The sequence below is a fragment of the Globicephala melas genome, chromosome 6, assembly GCF_963455315.2.
Source record: "Globicephala melas chromosome 6, mGloMel1.2, whole genome shotgun sequence".
NCBI lineage: Eukaryota > Metazoa > Chordata > Mammalia > Artiodactyla > Delphinidae > Globicephala > Globicephala melas.
Genome location: NC_083319.1, coordinates 4,998,392 through 5,024,000, shown reverse-complemented (window position 1 = coordinate 5,024,000; position 25,609 = coordinate 4,998,392). Strand labels below are relative to the sequence as shown.

Sequence of the window (25,609 nt, the reverse complement as noted above, 5' to 3'; positions counted from 1 at the left end):
CATGGCCATTGCAACAAACATTTCTAGAACCACTTTTTGAAATTTAGTTTGATAAACTGTTCTGAATAGTCCTAGCAGTTAACATACTTCTTAAAGCAGCAGTTCTCAAACATTTCAGTCTCAGGACCTTTCTACACTCTTGAAAATTACTGAGGACCTCAAGCAACTTTTGTTTCTGTAGAATACATTTGTCAATATTTACCATATTAGAAATAAAACAGAAATGTTTAAAACACAGGACTACAGGAGCCAACAGGTGCCCACATGATGATGTCATCCCTCACGATGTAGCCTCTGGAAAACTCCACCATGAACTTGTGAACGAACAAAAGTGACAAAGGAAAGCGATGTCTGAGTATCACCATAAAAACAGTTTTGACTCTGTGGACCTCCTGAATGGGTCTCTGTAAGCCCTTGTTGCCAAACCATAATTTGAGAACTGCTGTTGTAAAGAATGGGTCTGATTTTTGGAAATAAATGTCCTTTGGAACCAGGGTTGGTAAACCAACTTTTTATGTGTCAAAAGTGAAGCAGCACTATAAAAACTGACTTTTATTATAAATTTTATAAGATGGCATTTTTCCAAAAAAAAGCACTTAACAAAGAATTCTGATAATATCCTGTGCTGTGACAAAAAATGGGTAGGCTATGTTAAAACATGGGTACAGCTTCGTAAAGTGATTGCTGTGGCATCACAGAATTTTAGCACTGGATGGTCTCAAGAAATTTCTGAAGGACAACTGAAGTTAGTTCTGTCTTTGTATGTTTGGGAAAAACCTGTTTTAGTACTTCAGAACTGTTAGTGGGGTGTAAACTAGTGCAACCGTTTAGGAAAACATTTGGCATTTTCATGGGAAGTTGAATATTTGCCTGCCCTAAACCAGGGTTTCTCAACTTTGGCACTTTAATTTGGGGCTGGACAGTCCTTTGAAGTGAGGACTGTCCTGCTCATTGCAGGACGTTTAGCAGCATCTCTGGTCTCTACCCACTAGATGCCAGCGATACCCCTCCCCCCACGTTGTGACGATTTAAAATGTTTCTAGACATCACCAAATGTCCCTTGGGAGGCAAAAGAATCACCCCTAGTAGAGAACCACTTCCCTAAACTAAGCATTCTTCTCCTGGGAGTCGCTCTAAGAAAAACCTTAGCCCATGGGTCCCAAGGAACACGAACAAGAATGTTCAAAGCAGGGCTTCCCTGGTGGCGCAGTGGTTGAGAGTCCGCCTGCCAATGCAGGGGACACGGGTTGAGAGTCCGCCTGCCAATGCAGGGGACACAGTTTCTGCATGACCTTTTATTTCTTTTCGTAGGTTCCATATATATGTGTTAGCCCCGGTCCAGGAAGATCCCACATGCCGCGGAGCGGCTGGGCCCGTGAGCCGTGGCCGCTGAGCCTGCGTGTCCGGAGCCCGTGCTCCGCAATGGGAGAGGCCACAACAGTGAGAGGCCCGTGTACCGCAAAAAAAAAAAAAAAAAAAAAGAATGTTCAAAGCAGATTGTTCATGATACAAAAATAAAAAAACATAAACAAATCAATGACCACTGATAGAAAAATGGATAACTAAATTAGGCTATATTCATATAATGGAATATTTCATATCAGCAAAATGAATAAGCTATTGTAGCTAAACCAACGATTTGAGTAAAATTTAGTTAAAAAATAAAAAAAAAGAATGTTGAGTGAAAAAATTAAGTCCCTGAAGACAACATGTGATACCTTTTAAAAATCATTAAGATAAACAGGCACAATGAAAGAACACACTATACATATGTATTCAGGAATACATAGATTTGTGTGAAGTCCTCCCTCAAAAAAGGAAAGACAATGACCCATAAAGGGAGGGATAACAGTTCCTACAGGACAGGGGCTGGGGACACTCACAGGGTATAGGGTTGCAGATAATGTTCTAGCTCTCAGGCTGGGGGGTAGGTTCACAGATGTTCACTCTATTAGTAAATAAATAAATACGAAAGGGCCATGTCTGGATCAATGATGACATTGTGATCATCAAGCAAGGATTATGATCGATTTAACCTGAAGTTAAAATTTAAAAAATCAAATGCCCAGCCCTACCCACAGTCTGTGAGGCCCAGAGCCTGGTCCCTGCCTGTTCTGTTTCGGAAGTCTCACCTCCTCCCTCTCTTCCCTCACTCCCTGCACTCCAGCCAGCCTAGCCTCCTGGGTGTGATCTGCACACAAACCGTCCTGGGCTCGGGTCTTTGATGCTGCGCTGCCTCTCATGGGCCCGGCTCCAGGCTCGCCTCACTTCCCGCAGGTCTCTGCTCACAGAGGGGTTCCCTGAGCCCCAGCTCCCCGCACCATGCCCTCCTCTCTCCAGCCCCTGTCCGGATCTGCCCCCACCTCCTCCCCATCATATTATGCAACACCTGGCTGGTCTCCCGTCCATGAGTGCAACGCAGGCTCCATGAGTGCAACGCAGGCTCCATGAGTACACGGACTGTGGTCAAGGCTGAACAGCACCCAGCACTATGCCTTCCTCTCCTGGTGCTCAGTGTTTACTGAATAAATATATGAATGCTTTAGCAACCTAGCTCACAAAAGGGCCTGATGCTTGATCTGAGACGTATCAAAAAGGCCCACCTTCACTGGAACCCCAAGGGCACAATGGTTTAACATTATGCTTTTTGAAACGTGCTCCACAGATGACTCGAGACTCGGGTGGGAAATGTGGCATTGGGGCTCTACCCCAGAGCTGCTGGATCAGAATTTCTGGGCTGCCTGCCAGGAATATGCATTTTCCACAAACTACACTGGTGATTCTTGGGCCTACTAAAGTTTGAGAACTACTGAACCCAGCAGAGAAATCAAGGCCCAAAACAGTTAAGCACTTTAGCTGTTCAACAGTCTTCCTACCTCAGAGAGCTTGGGATGGAGTGAAATGAGATAATGTGTCTAAACGGTTTAAAACAGATGAGTCATTCAAAAACAAGGCATGAATACGTTAAAGAAACTGAGGGTTGGTAAAAAGTATATTAAAGAGACTGATAAATGAGATTTATCTGTTGTAAACCATATATCAATAAAGATTAATCTATAACGCATTAAGGTACGTTTCAAGTATGGTTGAAGCTTCATCTTTGTCTTCTTCTCTTACATTTTCATACCTAGTGGATCAGTAAAAACTTGTGGATTAATATTTTAAATGCCGAAAGAAGCCAGCTGCTTGTTCTACTCTGACTCAGTTAAGCTCTTATAATATTTTGACTGTTTGAAGAAAATTAATAATGGGATGTAAGGTGGTAGATTAACTGAAACTAAATATCAACACAGCTAGATTTATTTTGGGATGACTGAGCTCATCTCTTCAAAGAACGGGAACAGAATTTACTTTATCATGAGTTATTAACTTACACAACCCCAAAACAGCCCCCGACCAGAGCGGAGAGAGCCAGCCGGAGTGTAGTTAAGGATTATGTAAGAGGCTGAAAGTTCAGATTTCATATTAGCCAGGACTTGGCCTGTCCAGGCTCCAGTCGATGACCCAAGGCTCACAAAGGTGCCAGGAGAAGTTAAGGTGATAACCGCCCTGAGAGTTCTGGAAGCAGGCTAGTTTCCTCTCCCCTGAGTAGCAGGTCCCCATTGCAGCCATGGGGAGAAACCGGGACAGCCAGAAGAGAAAGATGCTTTTCTGCGTCATTCGTGCATTCACTCAGCGAACACTGACTCAGCCCCGATCTCTCCTCCCTTCCCTCCTCCTGAGCCTGCGCTCCCTGTGTGTCCACAAGCAGGAAGCGGATACAATGCCTGGGCCTCCAGGTCAAGCACAGAGCCCAGGCCGGAGGTGACTGCTCCTACGTCTGATGGGCTCTGAAGCCCGATGTCTCCAGGCCAACAAGGAAAGGCAGGTTTAGCTTTCAGAGGAGCAAAATTGACCCCAAATCGCCTTAGAAGGTGCCAATTCGATAATATAGTCCTCATTGTTTCCTTTCCCCTCTATACTGTGAAGAAGCTGTTGGTGACAGGCTGAGGCTCCCAGGTACAGATCTTCGTACATCTAAGGCACCCTGCTGCTCCCTGGCAGGGATTGCTTGGTGAGGGAGGAAACCAAAATGGGATCACCAAACCTGCCCTTTGTTCACAGAATGCTCTGGAGTTCAATGACTTTATGCCATTTTTCCATGTGTGTGCACAAAAAATCCAAAACCCCCTCTGTGCTCACACACCAAAACCAGAAGAGATCTACAGTGACAACAAAATCAGTGGAACATGCTGACTGTGGACGCCAGGCCATGTTAACCAGAGCTGTTTCTGGACTCCTCTGTACACCAGTGTGGACACCAGGCCACTACATTTCACAATTCAAGTGACTCTTGGAAAAAGCTGTCCGGGGCTTCCCTGGTGGCACAGTAGTTAAGAATCTGCCTGCCAACGCAGGGGACAGGGGTTCGAACCCTGGTCTGGTAAGATCCCACATGCCGTGGAGCAACTAAGCCCATGTGCCATGACCACTGAGCCTGCGCTCTAGAACCCACGAGCCACAACTACTGAGCCCGCGTGCCACAACTACTGAAGCCTGTGTGCCTAGAGCCCGTGCTCCGCAACAAGAGAAGCCATCACAATGAGAAGCCCACGCACCACAACGAAGAGTAGCCCCTGCTCGCCACAACTAGAGAAAGCCCGCGTGCAGCAACGAAGATCCAACACAGCCAAAAATAAAATAAATAAGTCTATTTTTTAAAAAAAAGAAAGGAAAAGCTGTCTGCTCCACTGCTCCCAACACTGCCCTTCCTCCACTGCCTCCGTGGCATGGGCGAAAGCTTAAAAATATATCCTGGTACATGTGCAAGAATGACCACGCCACCATTATTTACAAAGCAAAACCGGAAACAACCCAAACGCACAATGACAGGAGAAAGAATAAAGTGTGTACCGTCACGGAATGAACTATTACATAACCATGAAGATGATCAAATTATCAGATACAACTACCAACGTGGCTACCTCTTAGAAACAACCACACAATATGACACTGTTCTTATAAAGTTCAAAATTCAACAAAACTCAATGACACATTACTTAGGGATCCATGTCCATGTGGTAAATTCATACTTAAAAACGAAGAGAAGGGGATGATTATCAGGGTGGTGGTGATTTTGGGGGGAGAGGCAAGGACTGGGGAGAAGCACACACTGCTTATCTTCTGCTTCTTAGACTGGGTAGTAAGCTCATGTGTTTATCACTACACTTTTAAACTGGCATACACATTACATATATTCCTTTGTATACATCAAATTACACAATTAAAAAAAACAAGAAAAAATTACCCGCCTGGTGTCTGATCACCCAAATCTTACTCACCAGCGCTACGAAGTATAATCAGAGACGGGAGGAAGAAGCACCCCGGAGGCCCGGAAGCCGTGTCCTGGCTGCACGAGCCTGGAGAAACCACGACCTCCACCACCTCAGTTTCCTCACTTGTGAAATGAAACCCATCGGCGCTACCTACCTTGAGGGCCTCTACGAGGAGGAAAGGAGATGAGCGCTAGGTAGAGCACAAGGCTCCGCGTGGTTCCGGGGGCAGGGGCCATGTGCTCTGTCATACGGACTGCGTGCTCGGCCCTGTCTCTCTTCCCCTGAGGAATGACCTCCTCCACTCCACATTCTTCTCGGGGGCTGCCAAGGCAGGACCCACCCCCCCAGGGGGAAGGACAACTTCAGGTTAGGCCAGTGGGAGTGTTTCCCCTCGGATATATGAGCACAGGCGCAGGATGAAAGGACGAAAGGCAGTTGAGGTCAAATCACTTGGGCCACAGAGTCCAAACGGGACCTTGTCGGGCTTCCCTGGTGGCGCAGTAGTTGAGAGTCCACCTGCCGATGCGGGGGACGCGGGTTCGTGCCCTGGTCTGGGAAGATCTCACATGCCGCGGAGCGGCTGGGCCCGTGAGCCATGGCCGCTGGGCCTGCACGTCCGGAGCCTGTGCTCCGCAAGGGGAGAGGCCACAACAGTGAGAGGCCCGCGTACCGCAAAAAAAAAAAAAAAAAGGGACCTTGTCCTGCTCCTGACACCCCTGGAGTGGACCTGGTTTTAGTCCCTCCTGGCAGGGCAGCTCTATCTTCATGTCTGTGAGCATCCAGCATCATTAAAAAGCAAAACAAAGACAAAAACCAACCCTTTTCTTGCTTCAGTTCATCAGAGCAGGTTTCTGTCGCCTGCACTCACGGAAGCCTGGCTGACTCAGGAGGAAACGCTGCTTTATTACAAAGCACGGGTGCACTTCAGGCTTCGGCCAAGCAGGCAGAGGGAGGTGTCAGCAGAGACTGCCCACGCGCGTCCTGCTTCAGCGGCCTAGCTGGTCCCCCCATCAGTCTCACTTGCCTCCCAAAGCTTTCAGAGTGCACCACCTCCCAGATTCACACAATTCATTTCAGAAGGATCTCCAGAAAACAAGTTTCACTCCTGCCTGAACCTCGTGCAGTGGCGCCCCACTGCCTACAGCACGGGTCTCACACTGTCTCCACCGGCCACAGGGCACAGGTGACTAGCGAGGGGACAAGGGGAGGCGGCAGCTGCCGGTCCCGCTCTCCGCCCAGGTGGAAATTCCCTTCGACCTCAGAGAAGATGTGTGTGGTGACAGCAAGTGGCCTAGGGATCTGCAGTCTAATAAAATACCATCTTTAAAAGTAAAAGCCAAATAAAGCCATGATGTTAAAAGTATGATTATCCACCTGGCAATTTAATTCCGAATCAGATCACCCACTGCTCTTCCTATAAACAGACACCACCACCTTGTGTGAATTCCCATGTCACCTAAGGAAGATGACAGCTTGCTGGCCAGATGCACAGTGATCTGAATTAGCCACTCGTGGCAGTGAAAACGGTGTGTATAAAAGCGAATTCTGTCCTTGATCGAGCCCCTAAACTCTCATCATCAGTCTATGAAAACAGAAGCTCAGTGAGAAAGCAGATGAGGCTGACAGGTCGCTGTGAAATAAAAGCCCACTTTCTCAGGTGGAAGTAACTCTAATATCTTAGACCTGTTTGCCTAGAAGCCTGTTCTCCCTGCTCATTCCTGTCAATGCCAAATCCCTATACCTTCATCAGGAAACGGAGGCTCAATGACCCAGAAATAATTTGAGCAAACCTATCTCACTGTGGACACTTTCACTTTTATCTTCATTAACTCTTTGGTCCCTGTCAAGTATCCTGGAAGTGGGATTTATGTTTCAGCTGCTGGGTCTAGAGGATCTTAACATTTAGACAATTTGTACGTTTAACCGGGGCAGAAAATATTGCATGTTTTTCTAGACGTATACAAATTGTTTTCTTTTTCTAGCAAAAGAACACTGTGTTATCTCATTCGCTGTACTTTTTAACTGAAAGAATTTTAAAGAAAAGTAGCATGTTACCCAGATGAACGTCACTGATTTTGCCGCGCATGTGAAATCCCGCCCAATTAACAATCCCACGTCTTTTCCTTTCTTAAGAGAAAAACACACACGCGCACACAATAAGCCTGCTCTCTTCAGGTGAGTGGGCTGAGCGAACAGTGGCTCGTCCTGGGTGACTGCCTATTTATAAGAGTTTACAATGGTGAAACGCGGAAGTCCAGGGACTTCACACCAGGCCCCAGAGCAGCAGTGCTAGTGAGACGTAAAAAAACACTCAGTCCTGAAGCTTGCCTTCCTGATGTCCATCAAAAACCATCACTCTTAACCAGTTAATTCTCCTTTTCTGTAAAACATGGAGGCTCCTCAAAATCTGTGCTCGAGGAAGGGCTCTCCAAGCATGTGTATTAGTACCCAGAGCGCCAGAAAAGCACCTCATCACTGCAGTCTCTGTGCCTTTCTAATTGCAACTATAATTTAGCATTTCTATTCTACCGTATTTCCCAAACACACCTGTCTTTGGTGAATTTATGTGAATACAAACATCAGTGATGAGGTCAGGAGGCCAACTTGCTCAGAGCAAACCCACATCAGAAACAACAAAATCAGACTTCCCCGGTGGGCCAGTGGTTAAGAATCCACCTTCCAATGCAAGGGACGTGGGTTCGAGCCCTGGTCGGGGAACTAAGATCCCACATGCCGCAGGGTAACTGAGCCTGCATGCCGTAACTACTGAGCCCGCGCACCACAACTAGAGAGGAGCCTGCGTGCCGCCGCTAAGACCTGACACAGCCAAAAACAAACAAATGAATAAAATAAATATTGAAAAAAAAAGAAAAAGAAAAAAGAAACAACAAAATCAGAAACCGTCAGTGATAAGCACTCAGACACTTTCTTCAAATACGGAATGGATTTTATAAATGATTTCCCACAGCAGGATCCAACAGGCGAGCGTTCCTACTGTCTTTGGTACACTGTAAGACAGGTTCACCAGAACACCATGAACTGACTCACAGGGGACAGGGTCTCACACTGTATTTCCTGTCTGGGTAACTCTTAGATGAGCACTCAGACACTTTCTTCAAATACGGAATGGATTTTATAAATGATTTCCCATAGCAGGATCCAATAGGCGAGCATTCCTATTGTCTTTGGTACACTATAAGACAGGTTCACCAGAACACCATGAACTGACTCACAGGGGACAGGGTCTCACACTGTATTTCCTGTCTGGGTAACTCTTAGATGGGCTCTGCGATTTCATTCAAAAGCATGTAGAACGTACTACAGAATGCCGGTAAAGAGAAATAACGCTGTTCACCATCAAACTGGGATTTAATTTCCATTCTAGAGCTCCGAACACACAGAAACAGGTTAACCTGGAGGCCAATGTCCTTGCACGTGTCCCTACAAACAGGTCAGGCAGAACTTACGAGAAGCATGGCGGACGTCCCATTGGGTCTGGATAAGTGGATGGACATTTCAGGGAACATCCTGTCGATGCGGCTAATCACGTCGTCAACATACCTGAGAGGGAGAAAGACACACAGGTGTAAGAGCTGGAGCCCTAGTCACAGAAATACAAACCTACGGTGCGCTTTCCTTCTCAATTTAATTTTTCATTAGTGAAATACGTTTTTAAGAAGGCAGATGGGATTTATAAGCCTTTTAAGGAAAAATACTACTCCCCAGTTCTCCCTCTTGCTTTTTAGTGATTTAGTGACCATCCATTTTTTTAGTGATTTCTGTTGGTATTTACCTCTGTATTTCCACATGATGTGTTTTTAATGCCAGTTCCTGGTTTTTCATTTTAAGGTGTGACCTCATGGCTTTCTTCTATAGACCAGAATTTAGTTCTGCCACCTTCCTGGCCACTGGGCTCCAATTACAGGGCCCCTCCCTCTGTCCTCCTGGTCTAGGGATGGAAGCAGCTTCCTGTTTTGCTCACCTGTTTGCCTTTCTGTTTCCTCTTTGGCTTCTCATCTCAATCACCTCAATAATCAAGTCTCTGGATTAAATTCCTTCTGTTTTAAATACCTGAAGTCATTCCTGTTTTTCTGGTTTGAGTCTAACTAATTCAAATGATCTCACCATTTTTGCTTAAATCAGTATTTCTTGTTTACATTCTAAAATATCTGCTATATATATTTTTTAATAGCTGAGCTGCATAGTGGCTCGTGAGTATATTTATCTACTTGTACAGTTTTTTTGTTTCACTGGATTTTCACTTGATTCTTTTTCTGTGTACCTATGACGATTTTTTCCCTTAAACTCTCTACCTGACTCTAAAACGTCTCTGACTACGGTCAAACATATCAGACATATCAGTTTCCATTTTTTTCTTGGAAACATCCCTCTGAAAGGCAGTCTTCTGTTCCTCTGGTCCAAATGGAAGCTGTACCTATTACGATTCAATGATCATTGAGATAACTGACATAAGCACTTAGCATGGCATAAACTTAGGGCTTAAAATTTATAAATACTCTTACTGGTATATCATGGGCATCGTGGGCATAGTCTGCAAAACTGTCCTCTCTTAGCAGGAAGAATCCCTCCCACCCCCAATACCCCAGCGGAAGCTCACTGAGAAAACACCAACCCACAGCATCAACAGAGCTGGGTCTGGCTCAGATCCTCTGAGAATAAAATCACAGCAGCACTTGTGCTCACCGTCCAATCACACGGGCACAAAGGGGATGTAGGATACAGTAGCTGCGATGCAAAACTATCTGTTAAGGATTTTTACATTGGATTTCGTATCTGTTGGATACGACAAATTAAATTACACGTCCATTAGATCAGGGACATATAAAAGCTATGTTCTCTTGGGGGAAGAGGGAGATTCGCTCTCCACTCACAACATGAACAGATTTTAGTTTGAGAGACAGCAGACAACACAATGCCAGTTGTTAAAAAGTGAACATCAACATATGCGCTATGGAAGTCAGTAATCTTGCTGATTAACCTATCAGGTTTTCCCTAGGGAACGTTATATGCAGTTTTAAACTTCAAGTTGAAAAAGGAAGGGGGAAAACTCTAGAAGGCCCAGTGGTGAGTAACAATGATAGGAAGACCAGAGCAGAGACAAGTGAGAAGAGGCGGAGGTGCGCTGAAGGCTACTTGCTCCTGCAGAAAAGGGGGCTGCCTGTGGGGAGACTCGGGTATTCTTCAAGTGTGCAAATGGCTTTTAGAACTCAGTACCGAAGAGCCATCTTCCATCTCAAGAAAGGACCACAAGGTGAGGATGTGGCATTAAAAAGCGAACTAGCTTAAAAAGAAAAGAGGTACTGCTTAAAGGCAAGGCTCCATTCTGTTGATTTTGAAAATGGTTTAGAAAACAATCTTTCCTGGATGGCTAAGAGCCAGACTGACTAAGACATCATGCATCATCTCCCGCGGTCCCTTCTAGATTTACAGCTTCACGATACACAACCTTAGCTCTAAGCTTAAACGCTACAAAAGAGGCAAAAAGATGAGGAAAGGAGGAAATTAACTCATTTTTCACAACTGCCTACTGTTTCTTGAGATGGTGGAAGACAAGTGGCAACATTCATGTCAAAAGTTCACACCAGGTCACTGGAGACATTTCTGCATTTACAGACTGCTTTGCTAACAACTCTACGTGTGCGATGTAAACCCAGTTACTTCAGACTCAGCAGGAAGCAGAAATCCACTCTCCTGTGTGGATGGAGGTCATTGCTAAGTACATGCTAACGGGGAGGGGGACAGCCAATGTCTTCTGAACGGATCCTCAATCAATAGCCATTACAGCTCTGGACAGTAGAATGCAAATGAATATGCAGAACTTGAGCACAAAGTTAACGTCGTAATTTGCTCTCCCTTGTACCTTTCACCTTGAAGGTTCCGAAGTACTTTCTAGAAAACCTGTCTCTCTAGTAGGCTGGGAATTTAGGGGCATAGGTAGGTGAGGTGATGATTCCAGAAACCAAGTTCAGGGTGTAGATTTCCAGGACTCTACGCCAGCTACTCGATTTGCTTGCTTTCAGCAGGGGCCAGCATTCTGAAAGGGCAGAGGCAACAAAAGCTCCCTGACATTTCTGGAACCCTCTGCATACGAGCTCTTTACTTGTAAAGGGAGGCAGTGGCAGGAGAAAAGAGCCCCAGAAGAAAGATCTGATGCGGACATGGCAAAGTAGAGAGGTCGGGGGCGGTATTTTTGGTTCCCTCCCCAGCCAGTGATCTCAGATAAAGCTCAGCAAAGCTCAACCCAAAGATTTTATTAAGCAAAAATGCGCTTCAAGGAGACGCGTCTTCATTCCCACACCTGACATAAAGGAGATGCAAATTTCCTTTTTACAGGTGACATTATGTATTTGCCAAAAAAGAGAAAGAAAGTCAGCTGCATCTTTCGCTGAGGAAAACGATGTCGGAATCCTAGAAGCAAAAAATCAAAACATTTCATTTTCAAATAGACCCAACCTTCAAAACGCAAATGCACCACCACTAGTGACTTGACAGAAATAAGGAAAGCTTGGAACGGCAAATTAAAAAGCTGGAGCCGAGATGACATTTTCTTTCTGCAGAGGGTGGGGGTTGGCATGGGAGGGGCTCTGTGTGCCCCGCGCAGCCCCGCCAGCGCGTGCAGAGCTCAGAGCGCGGGCCCAGGACAGGTAGGAACAGCGCGCTCCCCTCCCACACGCCACCATATGCTGCACTCCGCTCTGCGGCAGGATCGAATGACTTTAATTTTTACCTTTGGAATATAGGCAAACAAGCACTAACACGGCAGTGGTGACTGGTTTACACTTGAGCAGACGCGGTGCAGAACGACATTAATTTCGTGCCAAATTGAGCAGTGAGTCACAATTTGCACATATCTGTCAACCTGTTAACAGGGTAATAACTTGGAAAGATTGCTGTTCCTATTTACATTACAGAGGCCTTTCGAAAACGGAGAGCTGCTTGGTTCTCCTCCTTGAAGCACTCAGCTGATCAGCTGGCTGGCTGGTCCAAGCACCAGGTTTTTAGAAACACAAACTCCTAGAAATCACAGGTTCAGATCAAGGTGGCATTCATAGTTTCAATATTTTCAGGTAGAAAATGAACTTTTAAGCAATTAGAGAATTCCATCTCCCTGTCACGCTCCTCAGTTACAGTCAGACTCTCAATGGGTTCTGATCCAATTTCCCCAGTGCATCCGACGGCTCCTTCTCAGGCTTTCCAAAGGCTTCCTTAGTACCAAGCTTCAGTCTTAAGTATTCCAACATCTCTGCTGATTCAGAAACAACCATGCCTTTCTCGGAATCCTAACATTTGTCTCTGAAGCCCTATAAACCTTGTTCTCTTCTGATTTTCTTCAAGTAGCTTGGCCTGCTCCTTTAAATGTCCTTAATCAGAGAATTAAAGAACACCGGGATCTCAGAGGTCCTCTTACTCAATGTCCCCGTCAATCTAGGGACTTAACAGCATCTCCAAGAGATGGTCTGCTTAAATAAACAACCCTGTAGCACACCTTATAAGACAGCCCCATGCACTGCTGGACCACCAGGCTGCCTCCAACCCACTGACCAGTATCTCCCTCCACCCAATTACTTCCTTCAGCCTTGTGAAATCACACACGAATATTTCCTCTGAAACCTAAAGGCTTTCTGCAAACATGTAAAAGACTATTGGTTTTCCGATTTATCAGTGTTTTTAAATCTTTCTTGGGTCACAGATCCCTTTCAGAATGCACTATAAACTAAAGTATATGTCTGCTCAAAATTCTGCATGTAATTTTCTGCAGTTTATAGGTCCCTTAAAGTCCATTCATGGACCCCAAGTTCAGAAAAACTGCTCTAGACCTGTTCTAGAATGAAGGTATCTGGTTTTCTTCTTTAGTCCTTTCTGGGTGGAAAACTGTAGTTTTCAATAAAACTATCTTCATTTTGGAAGTATATATATACATTTTGCAGCCTAGAAGTGAACATAACTGAAGTGGTAGTACAGGGGGTACAATGGATCTGATAGTTCTGATCATCTTAAAATCATGCTTCCATGCTGGAGTCCAAGGTTAGTGTTTGTTTTGAAACTACTGTCTCTCACTGCTTATCTTTCCAACAAAGTCAAGGACCTACTTCCATGACCTCAGAGGTCACCTGATAGTAAGTAACCCTTTCTGCCTTCTACAGCCACATCACCTGTGCTTTACAGAAGCTCCTTGCTTGTAAAAAGAGAGAGCTCCCCACTTTCTGCATCACTGCTTAAGGCACAGCTCGGTGGTGAACTTAACCTCAAGTCCTCGGAGGGCCAACGAGGCCCCGAGGTCCAGCTGCTGCTCTGCTCTGGCCCGGCCCCGCCTCCTCCCCCCCACGTCCAGAGCAGGCTCGCACTACCTTGCACGCTGTGCTGTGCACGTTCTACATTCTCCACCTGGAGGATTCCTCTCATAACTCCTCCCACCCCCAGGCCCAGGTCAGCCCCGTGCATGCTTCAAGTCTTTGGGTTCCAGCTTAAATGACACTTCCTCGGGGGAACCTTCTCTGACACTCCCCCCGGTGCCCCCATCAGTCAGTGCGCCCTTCATCTCACCTCTTACGGCACTTTTTTAAAAATAAGTCTTTATTGGAGTATAACTGCTTCACAATACTGTGTTAGTTTCTGCTGTACAACAAGGTGAATCAGCCATAGGCATACACATGTCCCCATATCCCCTCCCTCTTGAGCCTCCCTCCCACCCTCCCTATCCCACCCCTCTAGGTCATCACAAAGCACTGAGCTGATCTCCCTGTGCTATGCTGCTGCTTCCCACCAGCCAACTATTTTACATTTGGTAGCGTATATATGTTGATGCTACTCTCGCTTTGCCCCAGCTTCCCCCTCCCACCCCATGCCCTCAAGTCTATTCTCTATGTCTATGTCTTTATTCCTGCCCTGCCACTGGGTTCATCAGTACCATTTTTTTTTAGATTCCGTATATATGCGTTAGCATACGGTACTTGTTTTTCTCTTTCTGACTTACTTCACTCTGTATGACAGACTCTAGGTCCATCCACCTCACTACAAATAACTCAGTTTCGTTCCTTTATATGGCTGAGTAATATCCCATTGTATATATGTGCCACATCTTCTTCATCCAATCATCTGTCAGTGGACATTTAGGTTGTTTCCATGTCCTGGCTATTGTAGATAGTGCTGCAATGAACACTGTGGTACATGTCTCTTTTTGAATTATGGTTTTCTCAGGGTATATGCCCAGTAGTGGGATTGCTGGGTCATATGGTAGTTCTATTGTTACACTTTTTAATTCTCTCTGCGTCTCCCGTCCCAGTTGTAATTAAGCAATTTTTCCCAGTGATTACTTAAGGTCTATCTCCTCAACAGGTCTCTCCAGGGGACTGCATGACCGCCTTCTTCAAGGCTGAATCCCAGCAACTGGCCACGGTGCCTGGTACCCACCAGGCACTCCTTAAATATTTGCCGAAGGAGCAGACAGGACATTAAAAGTAAGCTATGCAGACGCCAGTTAGGCGGTTATGAAACAACTACAATGCAAAGTTCTCTTTAGCAGGTGAAGATGTGACGTGTTGAGTTCACTACATTAGCCATCAAAAGTCACTAGCAACGGCAACCACAGAGCCCCTCAGAACGCACCTCAAAGAAGGCAGCAGAGAGTCTTCAAAGTCTTAAAGCTTAATACGCAGCTACAAGATCCCTGCATCTGTTTTAGGAGAAGCTCGATGCTTCTAAGAAGGAAGAGCGTTCTGAAGGCATGCATTGTGTTACTGACATGCCAGTTTTCAAATGCTGCTTTTAATGAACTAATTAATTCTGCAAAAACATTAGGACAAAGATGTGTGCTACCAAATCAGGATTACAATACCAAAATGATAACAAAACAGAATGTGGAAGACATTTCTAAAGATATCGGTTTTGCAAAACATTAGTTGTCTCCCCTACACACTGAAATATATTGCAGGGTACCTGTTATTAAAGCCTTAAAATAACTTGCTGGACAGATGGCTTAGTTCTCTAAAGTCTGACCCCCCCCAAAGGAAAAAAAAACAAAAAAACCCAACAAACCTGGACTCTAGCCAGTGATCCCGTGTTAGCGAGACGTTTAGCAGCTCAGACCAGATTTAAATAGCATTTACCCCACACAGTGTGTACGATACATGCAGTTCATTTTCTCCACCCGTACAAAATCTGAAAGTTAGGAAATCATATATTAATAAACCACCTTTCTGGGGAAAGGGTAATGCCCAGCAGATAACAAAAAACAAAAAAAAGGAGTAATTTGCACCATCTGAAAATAATTTAAGATTTTCCTCCACACCTGTCCAGAATGATAGACCAAGAGGACTTTGCCAGTGGGTGGAAACAGAAGGGGGTTTGTTTAATTACTTCACGAGAATGAGACTGCCTGAAACTCCAACTATCTATCTCAATATGCTGAAGAAACAGGATTGGAAACTTAGGTCAAACTTGCTCACTTCCTCCACTTTGGTCAAATTTCTCAGGTTTGTAAAATATTTGTATCATCACATAGGTCAGAGATGTTTAGTTATTCTCTAACTGTACGTAAAAAAGCAAGACTAGACCAGTGACAGAAAGAGAAGCTAAGATTCCTCCACCGTCTCTCACCACACTCCTTCCCTTGCCACCTCTACCCAGCTAGCTAGCTACCTACTGTTATTCTCTTTCAAGAAAAGACACTCAAAACTTCAAAATCTCTTTATGGAAACTCAACACCTAAGCAGACATGGCTGTCAAGAGTAGGAAGACCTGCTTCCTCAGAGTGGAACTGTAGCCAGGCCACAGAAGTAGGAGGGGAGCTTTCCCCTCTTCTCTCCTGAGTAGCTTATGAACTTTGAACTACGTGAATGTGTTACCTGAACAAATCTGGGAGAACCACCTGGGCAAGCAAACAAAGGCTACCTCCATTTCCATAAGTTGAAATAAACGCACAAACACTCACCATATACTGAAATACAGAAACTAACCTTCCTTCTTCCATTGGGTGTCAAGCAGCCCAGTAAGCCCTGGGTATGTATGAACCGGAACACACGGCAAATACCATCATAAAGACAGAATTCTTCTTATACACGATTTAGCATGATTTAGAGAGGTAAAGAATTCAGTCTGTAAACTCTCCCTATTATCTATTAACAAATATTTATTGAGTGCCTATAGTTGTCGATAATTACTGTGTTCAGGGAATGATCTTAAGTACTAAGGATTAAAAATAAATAAATTGTATTAGCTGGCTCACAGCAGGCTTTCTCTGGAGGGACAGGTCCAGTCTGTGCTTTCTGCTGGAGAAGAGTCAGGTTGAGCAGGAAAGTAGGCCTTGCTTTCCAGTTTTCAAAGCACTTTTGTATTCTTTATCTCATTCGATCTCTCACTAACTCTGTAAAATAAGAAGGGCAAGTGCCAAACTCCTACTTCATAAATGACAGAAAAAAGGAGGTTAAGTGACCTGCCCGAGGTAACAGCACAGCTAACTGGCAGAGCCGGGCCCAGAACTGACGTCTCTGATCCCCATTCCAGGGCTTTCCTGCACATCACAGTGCTTTTATAGGTCTGTGAGGATTGCACGGAAAAAGCAGATGGCCTTTTTGTCATTCCCCGGGCTTTATAAGACAACTGAGAAAGTTTTGAGTAGCGTATTGACAAAATGGAATCAATGCATGATTTCCTCTCTTCCCAGTCGTTCAGTAAATATCCACTCGGTGCCTAACTGAGCCCAGGGACACAGTGATGCTCAGGTGGTCTCCGCCCTCAGGGGGCTCACACTTCATTTGGTTACAAGCCATTTTCCTTCAAGATCACAGGCTTATTTCCAGGAAAAAACAGGACAACTAAGTTAAATTTCCTTCCATTCCCCAGTTGGGAGAAAATCAAAGCGCAAAGTTGGTAGGTTACAGGAAGGGGTGAAAGGTGAATACTTGTTTTGCATTTTACTTTACATTAATAACTAAAAGGTAGACGTTTTTCTCAACGTCTGTTCTTCTTGCATTAAAAATTTATTCAGGGGGACTTCCCTACAGTGGATAAGTGGATAAGACTCTGCACTTCCAATGCAGGGGGTCTGGCTTTGATCCCTGGTCAGGGAACTAGATCCCACATGCGTGCCACAACTAAGAGTTCGTATGCCACAACTAAAGAGCCCATGTGCTGCAACTAAGGAGCCTGCCTGCTGCAACTAAGGATCCCTCAAGCTGCAACTAAGGAGCCAGCCTGCTGCAACTAAGAGCTGGTGCAACCAAATAAATAAATAAATACTTTTAAAAAATTTATTCAGATATTGGTGGGTCCTAGTTTTCCCTAAAATGCTGAAACAATGTATTAAGCTTGGGAAAGAATTCTGATTTCACTCAACATCTACCTCCTCTGTGAGCCCTTCCATGTTACAGAGATGGAAAAAAACCCCAAACAAACAAAACACCCACATCGAACTTTCCAGCAAGACCAATTTACAATAGTTGTTAAATCAGTCACCTCTGTCGGATCTGCGAAAATGACCCTCAGAGCTCACAGCCCGCTCCCTTTCATGCTGGGTTCCTGTAACCACACTCTCCCCGCACCCCTCAGGGGAAGGGCCGGCCTGGGCTACTGCACTAGTCCCTGTGTTTTCCCACACCTGCCTGCACCTCTGGAAACAGGCCCTTTAGAAAAGACCTCCTCGAACTGGAGACCGCCTCTTTGCTGGAGACGCCTCCCGGAACTCTAAAAGGTTCCCCTCAAATAAATCCTATGACGTTCCAACCAACCTTGCAATTCTCCCGCTAGAACAAGAAATCGGAAAAATAAATTCAAAAATAGTTCAACTAATTGAGAACAGTAGTGACACGACTATTCTAAATTGGTAATGAAGTAAAACTTCACATGCACTCTGCTTAGCACTTTAATTCAACATCATTCGTTTAACAAGTGTCTCCTGGAGTGTTTTAACTGTGGACGTGACTACTTTTGAAATTCATGGCTTTAAACAGAATAATGGGATCATAATGCAAGTATCTGCCTCACTGAGAAACTGTCACCCACTCTTCTCCTCCTCTCAGTGCCCCCTTCTCCGTAAAGGGGCCATGCCCCTCCACGCTGCAGGCACAAACCGTTCCTTCTCAGACCACTGCCAAGCGCTAGTTTGCTTTTCCCTCTAAGTTCACCGTCCAGTTCACATTTGCCCCAGACCAACAATTTCCAAAGTGTGACAAGAAACTCACAGAGCGGCATGTGGGGTGGTGTTAGGTGATCTATGGATGAATACTTTCAATGTACACAGAAAAGTATATAAGGAGCAAATAAAACCTGTGATCTCATAGATATTACTTCTTAGAAAGGGGTTAAGTTTTAAAAATGAGTTTATTTAAAGAAAAATATTACGCAAATAATAGAACAGCTGACCAAAGATTATGGCAAAAATCCTATAGGTGGTTGAAAATGACTGAGTGTAGAAACGCCCTTCAAATAAGGCAGGTAATTAAACAGCTTTGTTTCAAAAAGGTTTTGCTTGTCTTTGTAGATTGCGGGGTTTTTCCATTCTTAATGAATCTTCAGTTTTAGACCTTAAAAAAAAGGAAGTTTTCACCCATACGTCTGGAGCTATTGAAAAGAGGAGCTATAGCTAAGCATCCTAGGAGGGGGTAGGTGTTTAGGTCAGCAATACTGCGAGGCCCGGGCTCTGGCTGATCCATCACCCTGGGAGCTGACTACACGAGAAAGCGCGTCTGGGAATCTGCTACGTGAGCACGGGACCAGGGCCTTCTTAACAGAAAATAAAATGGCTTCCACTCGGGCACCAGCATGCATGGCCACTGGCTCCAGAATTCCTTTTGCCACCCTCGAAGGAGTTAAAACTTGTACCAGAATAGATTTCTCCCAGTGGAGCCAAATCTAGGATTCTAACGGTGGCAGGTAGAAGATGCTTACGGCACCCTGAACAAACTCTCAGAGGGCACCCCCACAGGTTTACGGTGGCCTCACCAAACCGGGGCCGACTCAACATTTACCGTATTGCCGTAAGCTGAGAAATCTCGTGGTAGTCTTTCAAATCCTGGCACAAGCTTTTACACTGCACGTCAGAGGAGAAATAAAGTTAATCAATCTGACCCTCTTGCTCACCCCCCTGCGTCCTGCCTACTTGTTCCTCTCCCACAGCACTCCCATCCCAAGGAACCTTTCCTCTGCCCAGGGAAAGGGGAAAACTTCAGAGGAACAAAGCCCATCATTTACAACAAGGAAGGTCATAAGAATGATTTGAAAAAACAAACAAACAAACAAAAAGCTTGGAAGGGTGACTTCATCCAGAAAATGTTCCTCAAAACAGTCGACAACAGGCCTCTCAGTAATGAACACAATAGAGAAAAATCACTGAAATCACGAGCAGATAATTTGGAAAATAAATAAATAAAATTGAGAAATTTCTAGCTAGACTGATCAAAGAAAAAGAAACAAGACACAACTTACCAATATCAGGAATGAACAAGAAAACATCACTCGTTCTAGAGACATTAAAAGGATAATAAAAGAATGTTACAAACAACTTTGTGCAAACAAATTCGACAAGTTAGATGAGATGAACAGTCTTTGAAAGATATAAATTATATAATTGATATAAGAAGAAATAAAAATCTAAATTGCCCTCTATCTTTTTTTATTCATTAAATTTGTTATCAAAAGTCTCCCCATACAGAAAACTCCAGGCCCGCATGGATTCACTGGTTAATTCTAACAAAAATTTAGGGAAGCGATAATACCAATCTTAAGGAAACGCTTTCAGGAAACAGAGGAAGAAGGAACATGCTCGACTGATTTGATGGGGCCAGAATACCCTCACACTGAAACCAGACAAAAGCACATTACAAACAGAGAAAACTACAGACTACAGCCCTCATAAACAAAGACATAAAATCCCTTAACAAAATATTAGCAAACAGAATCCAGCAATACATAAAAAAGACAATAGGTCACGATCAAGTGACCTCTAGAAAGGCAAAGTTGAATTAACACTGAAAAATCACCCCATGTTGTGGTATATACATAAAATGGAATATCACTCGGCATAAAAGGGTGCATTTTGTGTAAATTATACTTCATTAAGGCTGCTTTTTTAAAATGTTTAGAATATGTGTTGAATTCTCTGCACTACCGTCAAATATTAATGGGGTGAGAGTCAAATTAAGTCATTTTAGATAAGTCTTCAGGAGACAAGGAGAGAGACTGGATCCCCTGGGGACTCTAGGTGGTGAGAGCTTGGTTTGCTGCACTAAGCCTGTGTGAGTGTCAGGAAGACCATGTGCAACAATGCAGCCCTAAACCAGGCGAGGGGCAGGGGCAGCATGGCAGTCACAGTGCTCAAAGGCTCAGGTGCAAAGTCGGGTTTCATCATCAGAGCCTGGGACCAGTCCTTACAACTTCGGTGTAAATGGACATGAATCCATAGAAAGTACGAGAGGAGATGCAGCCTTCACATACCAAACATGCCCACAGCAGCAGAATTTCAGCAGGACAACCTCATACTGTGATGCTCTTTTGGCCTCCATATTTGCCCACCTGGATTATTAAGCATTTCACATGCGTTTAAATATAGAAAATATTTTGGATATGTTTAGACCTGTACATTACTACTAAAGCAAGATATTTCCCTGGGAACAATTTTTGGATACTTTCTTTTCAGATGGAAAGGGAACAACAAATATTTTAAGAAGGCAGTACTGTAGTTCAGATCGTAAGATCACGAGTCGCACTGGATGGGTTCAAGTTCTAGCTCTACTAAGTGAGGCAAATTACTGGTGCCACCATTTTCTCCATCACCCCATCTTAGCCCAAAGTGTGTAGGGCAGTGTGCGTAGCTGAGAGAATCCTGGATTAAGTGTAGAAAGATCTGGGCTCTATCCTGGTTCTCCTGCTCACTCACAGGGCCACAGCGGGCAAATCATCTAGCCCTTCCAGCTTTGGTTTCCTCTTCTTTGGACTAGATGATCTCTAAAGGTCCTTCCAGCTCTGGTCAGTTCAATATACACTCCCTGAGAGCTTACTATATGCACAAAGAAGCAATTATACAGTTTCTAAAGACTATCCATCTTCGAATGGTACATATGGTGATTATTCTAGAAAATTCAATCAGTCAGAACACCCCATTCCTTAACCTTTGTGAATAATTGAAATCTATTGTACTTTAGTAAAATTCATCAGTGTTTTAACAGCAAGACTATTTCAAGTATACAGTCCTGGCATAAAACACATTGCCTTTGTCACTCTCTAGTGGGGCCCATTGCTAGAAATGTCTGAAGAAACGTATAACTAGAAAGGATTCCTGCAACCAAGTCTTAGGACTAAAGATGAGTGTCTTAACAAGAACCCCAGGAAACAGCAATTCTGTAATCAAGGAAATTTACAGGAAGGATTCTACCCACTAGAGCTCACATGTGGGTATTTCCCGTGGCTGAGCAGAATGCTCCAGGGCTCGTGTAATTAACGGGCACACAAGGAATACAGCTTTCACCTGAGGATCTGAGAATAAAATAGACAAAATCAAATATTTGCCTGAATGCTAATGACTTTAGGAACAGAAGTCAGGAACGTAAGCATACAGGTCCTTCAATTCTTAAACTTCAGACACCCACTCTCGTAAACAGAAGATCTGTTACCACAAACAGATGCAGCCGTAACTCAGGTTTGGTTATGTTATATCCATCACTCCACGTAATGCTCCAAATATCACCATATACACCTACCCTATGAAGGCTTTAACTCAGTTCTGACCCGTGGAGGGGTGTGTGTGTGCAGGTGTGCACGTGCATTGGGGATGCAGCTCATAGTGATGGAATGTCCGTTTCTCCTGCGTGGATCCCTCCGTTGTCCTCGACACGGAGGACTCAGTGAATCACCCTGTGAATGAGTCGACAACACAATGGTGTCCAAATCAAACCCTTGGAATTGTGTTAATCCGGAGGATTACGTGTAAAAGGAGAGGGAATCATTCCATTTTGGTAAAAAAGGGTGTAGTACCAACGTGAATAATAACAAAGGGATGACAAATTGGAGGGTGTGCTTAGAAGATGAACACACCAAGGAATCCTTTTTGGAAACAAGGTGTACAAAGACTTAACAACCAGGGGAGAGAGTCTGTCTCTAACAGAGAGGAGATGATACAGCTACTCCTGAAACGTGCAAATGGAAGTTGCTGAGTGAAGACAGATCAATTATTCTCGGTCGATGAGAATAATAAGAGAGAGTTCCAGCAGGGAACACCGAGGTTAAATATCAGGCACAACTTTACAAGTGGAAGCATCGCCAGCAGAGTAGAGAGGCTGCCAGGAGGCAAGGAAGTGGCCGCCTGTAGAGGCATTCAGGGTTAAACCTGACACCTGCCTAATTATGCCTGGAGTTATTCCTGCCACAGTTCAGGAGAACAGCAGAGGTGTGCCATCAGAGAGGTCTGTTCTGATCTAAGGGAGGATGAAAACAAGGAGGTTAAACTCCTGCTTTTCAACACTTGTAACCCTCTGGAATAAGTGAGGGTTTTGCCCACTGGGCAAAACTCTTGACATTTAAACCCATCACAAGCCTGTTAAAATGGCCTGCAATCTGCTGCAGCGGGCAAGAAATCAAGATAATGGCGACTTGTTTTGGAGAAAAGAAAGGCAGCCGTCTGGGAGGTGCTCTGGGTGATACACACCACACCCAGAGAACAGTATGTCCTCCCTGCCCGCAATGCTCTATGACATTTTTCAGTCCTAATTCAAAGCTTCCTTTGTTGAGTTCCAAACGGGCACATTATTTGTTGTTAAACAGTGTAAAGTGTTTAAGCTTCATTAGCACGACTCAGAAACTTTTCATCATTTTCAGGAAGGTTCTAAGGGCCTGCTGACAGCTCTGGGAAACACGACTTTTTTCAGATTTCCACTGTAAATGATGACTGACCATTGGCCTCTGCATTCCAAGGCCTAATGAAGGCAGCAGTGTACAGGGCAGAACTCGCACCTTCATTAACTAGCTGAGGGATCCCGTGCTGGGGAAATACCTAAGCTAGCAGAGCCCACGCATGCCCACTGGGACCCAAACGCTCTCAGGCTAAAAGGCTTTTTGCTCACTCTCTGAGATGACAGCGCATACAGTGTCACTCCCAGCACTTTTTTTCCTCCATGAGAAGGACTTTAGTGAATCTGCCATTTTTGGAAATACAGTCCAAGAGTTGACAGATTTAAGAATCATAATAATAGCCCCCCCAAAGAATCATATAATTCTGGAGCTGGAATGCAACTGGGAGAATGGCTAGTCCAAATTCTTTACTCTTTGGAAGTGAAACTGGGGCACAGAGGCTGGCAGGCTTGGGTAAAGCCTTCTAGCTGGTTGTAGACCAAGCTGGGATTAGAATGCAGACCTTCTGAATCTCTTCCGGTCCTAGATATGTGGCTACTAATAAATGTTACGAACCAGTAAACTCTTCCAAAAGACAGATTTAAGTGCCTCCTAGAGTCACGTGTAAAAAAGTCGTCATTGTATTTTTCCACTGCAGTTTTTACAATATTCTTATCCACTCTCATTTTTCCAACAAAACATTCTGGTCATAGTTTAAATGTACTTGAAATTATGCCACACGGTTTGGAGAAATCTCCTCGATCTATTTTCAAGCACAGACTTTGGAGAAATAATGAGTTTGTGTTAAATGCATGCTTGGACGTACTCAACTCAATCTAGGCGGGATGCTACCCCATGCTCAGTATCTGCTTTAGTATTTTCTGAAAAACTTTTGGAAAAAAAAAATAATCCAGTTACACGCATTTTCAGCACTATTCCCTTCTGTGAAGAGGTAAAGCTGGATGAAGAGTAGAGTAAAATGGTTTCATTTTATGTGGATTTCAAGTAACGGGCTAATGATTTTCATTCTGCAGATGTGGATGACACTTGAGCATTGATTCGAACACGCTGGATTCATCTATTTTGGTTTGTGAGGAAGTTTCTACTCTAAAGATAAAACTTCAAAAAACTGAACATATATTTCGAAAACCTGTGCTGCACTGGTCAGTAAAATATTGAAGCATCATGTTCAACGAGACCCTTTTCAAGCCATACATCACTTTCTGTTTGGGTCCAACCCAACTGTTTGAAAGCTCATTTTTACAGTGTTCAGGGATAATAACAACCGTATCATTCACAGGAGCCATGTCCAGTCAATTTCTACAGAGAGCAAATGGAATTTTTCCAAATAGATCAAGTTTTAGTGGAGAGAACAAGGACCCCCTGGGGTTAGTATTTCTGAAACAAAATGGCCAGAAATTAAGTTTAGATAATTTCAGGGTATATTTTTCAAGTGTGACTGGCTCAAAATGGGAGGGCCGCCACCTTAAACATGACATTTTTTAAAGCCCCCAGAAGCAGCAAGCAGAAAAAGAAGATGGGAACAACCATGATCCCTGTGTCATGGCAAAAGGATTTCTGATACCAACAGCTGTAAGGGGCAGGACTCAGTCCCTGCAGCCTGGCCTCATTCGTCTACCACTACCGGACAATGGGCTCTTCCTCGTTAGCAAAGGTTTCAGAGGCCTCACGCCTATGTCTTTGGATGCCTGAATTTAATTTTATTCACTTTTATGACTATCTTTTTAAAACACAGGCATATTTATTCCTAACAAGAAAACAAATTTATTTTATTAACGTTATAGGCATCAACTCAAGCCCTTGTGCTTTGTACTTAAAGTTGTTTTTTTTCCGGTTTCTTTTCCTGTTATGTAAGCATTGGCTCCTGGCTGTTGTTAGTGTGTGTGCTGCATGTTTCCAAACGCGTTACCCTGACAACCCAAAGAAAATGGGCTCTGCAGGAGGGTCTTTGACAGTCTGGGGAAATGACAACAGCAACATCAGTGAGGCCCTCGCTCGTGCTTCTTGGTTCTTGACTATGTAACAATTTGTTATGGGGGCCAGAAACTGAACAGTGACTAAGTGAGTGTGCGCCTATACGATGCTGGTGACCCACCTGGCATTAAGTCCCTCCAGTCTGACTGTGAGGCAATGGAGAAAGCAGCAGAGATGCTGAAAGGGGTGAACACATGGGCTCTGGGGAACTTGGGCAAGTAAGTAAACACTCTCAGCTTCAGTTTCCTCAACTAAAAAATGATGGTAATGGTTGCATTTAGCTCAGAAGGTTGTTAGGATTAAATAAGGTGTGAACTACTTAGAACAGTGCCTGAAACCAGGTAATTGCTCAAAAAACAACAGCTGCCTGAGGTGGTGGTAGTGGCGGCGGTGGTGACGATGTACGACTGTGAGGCAGTATCCCGGCTCATCTGTGCCTTTGTTAATTCCTTCAATGCCAA

The 25,609-nt window shown here is 44.4% G+C and overlaps 1 protein-coding gene across 2 annotated transcripts in view; it reads right to left on the bottom strand.

Moving 5' to 3' along the window:
- MED27 (mediator complex subunit 27) overlaps positions 1-25,609 on the bottom strand; it is a 195,613-nt gene that overhangs the window by 59,004 nt on the left and 111,000 nt on the right. For both annotated transcript variants that reach the window (XM_030838488.3, XM_060300260.2), the window contains exon 4: positions 8,783-8,876. In XM_030838488.3, coding sequence (XP_030694348.1) covers positions 8,783-8,876 — 94 coding nt within the window. The remainder of the gene's footprint in view (positions 1-8,782; positions 8,877-25,609) is intronic.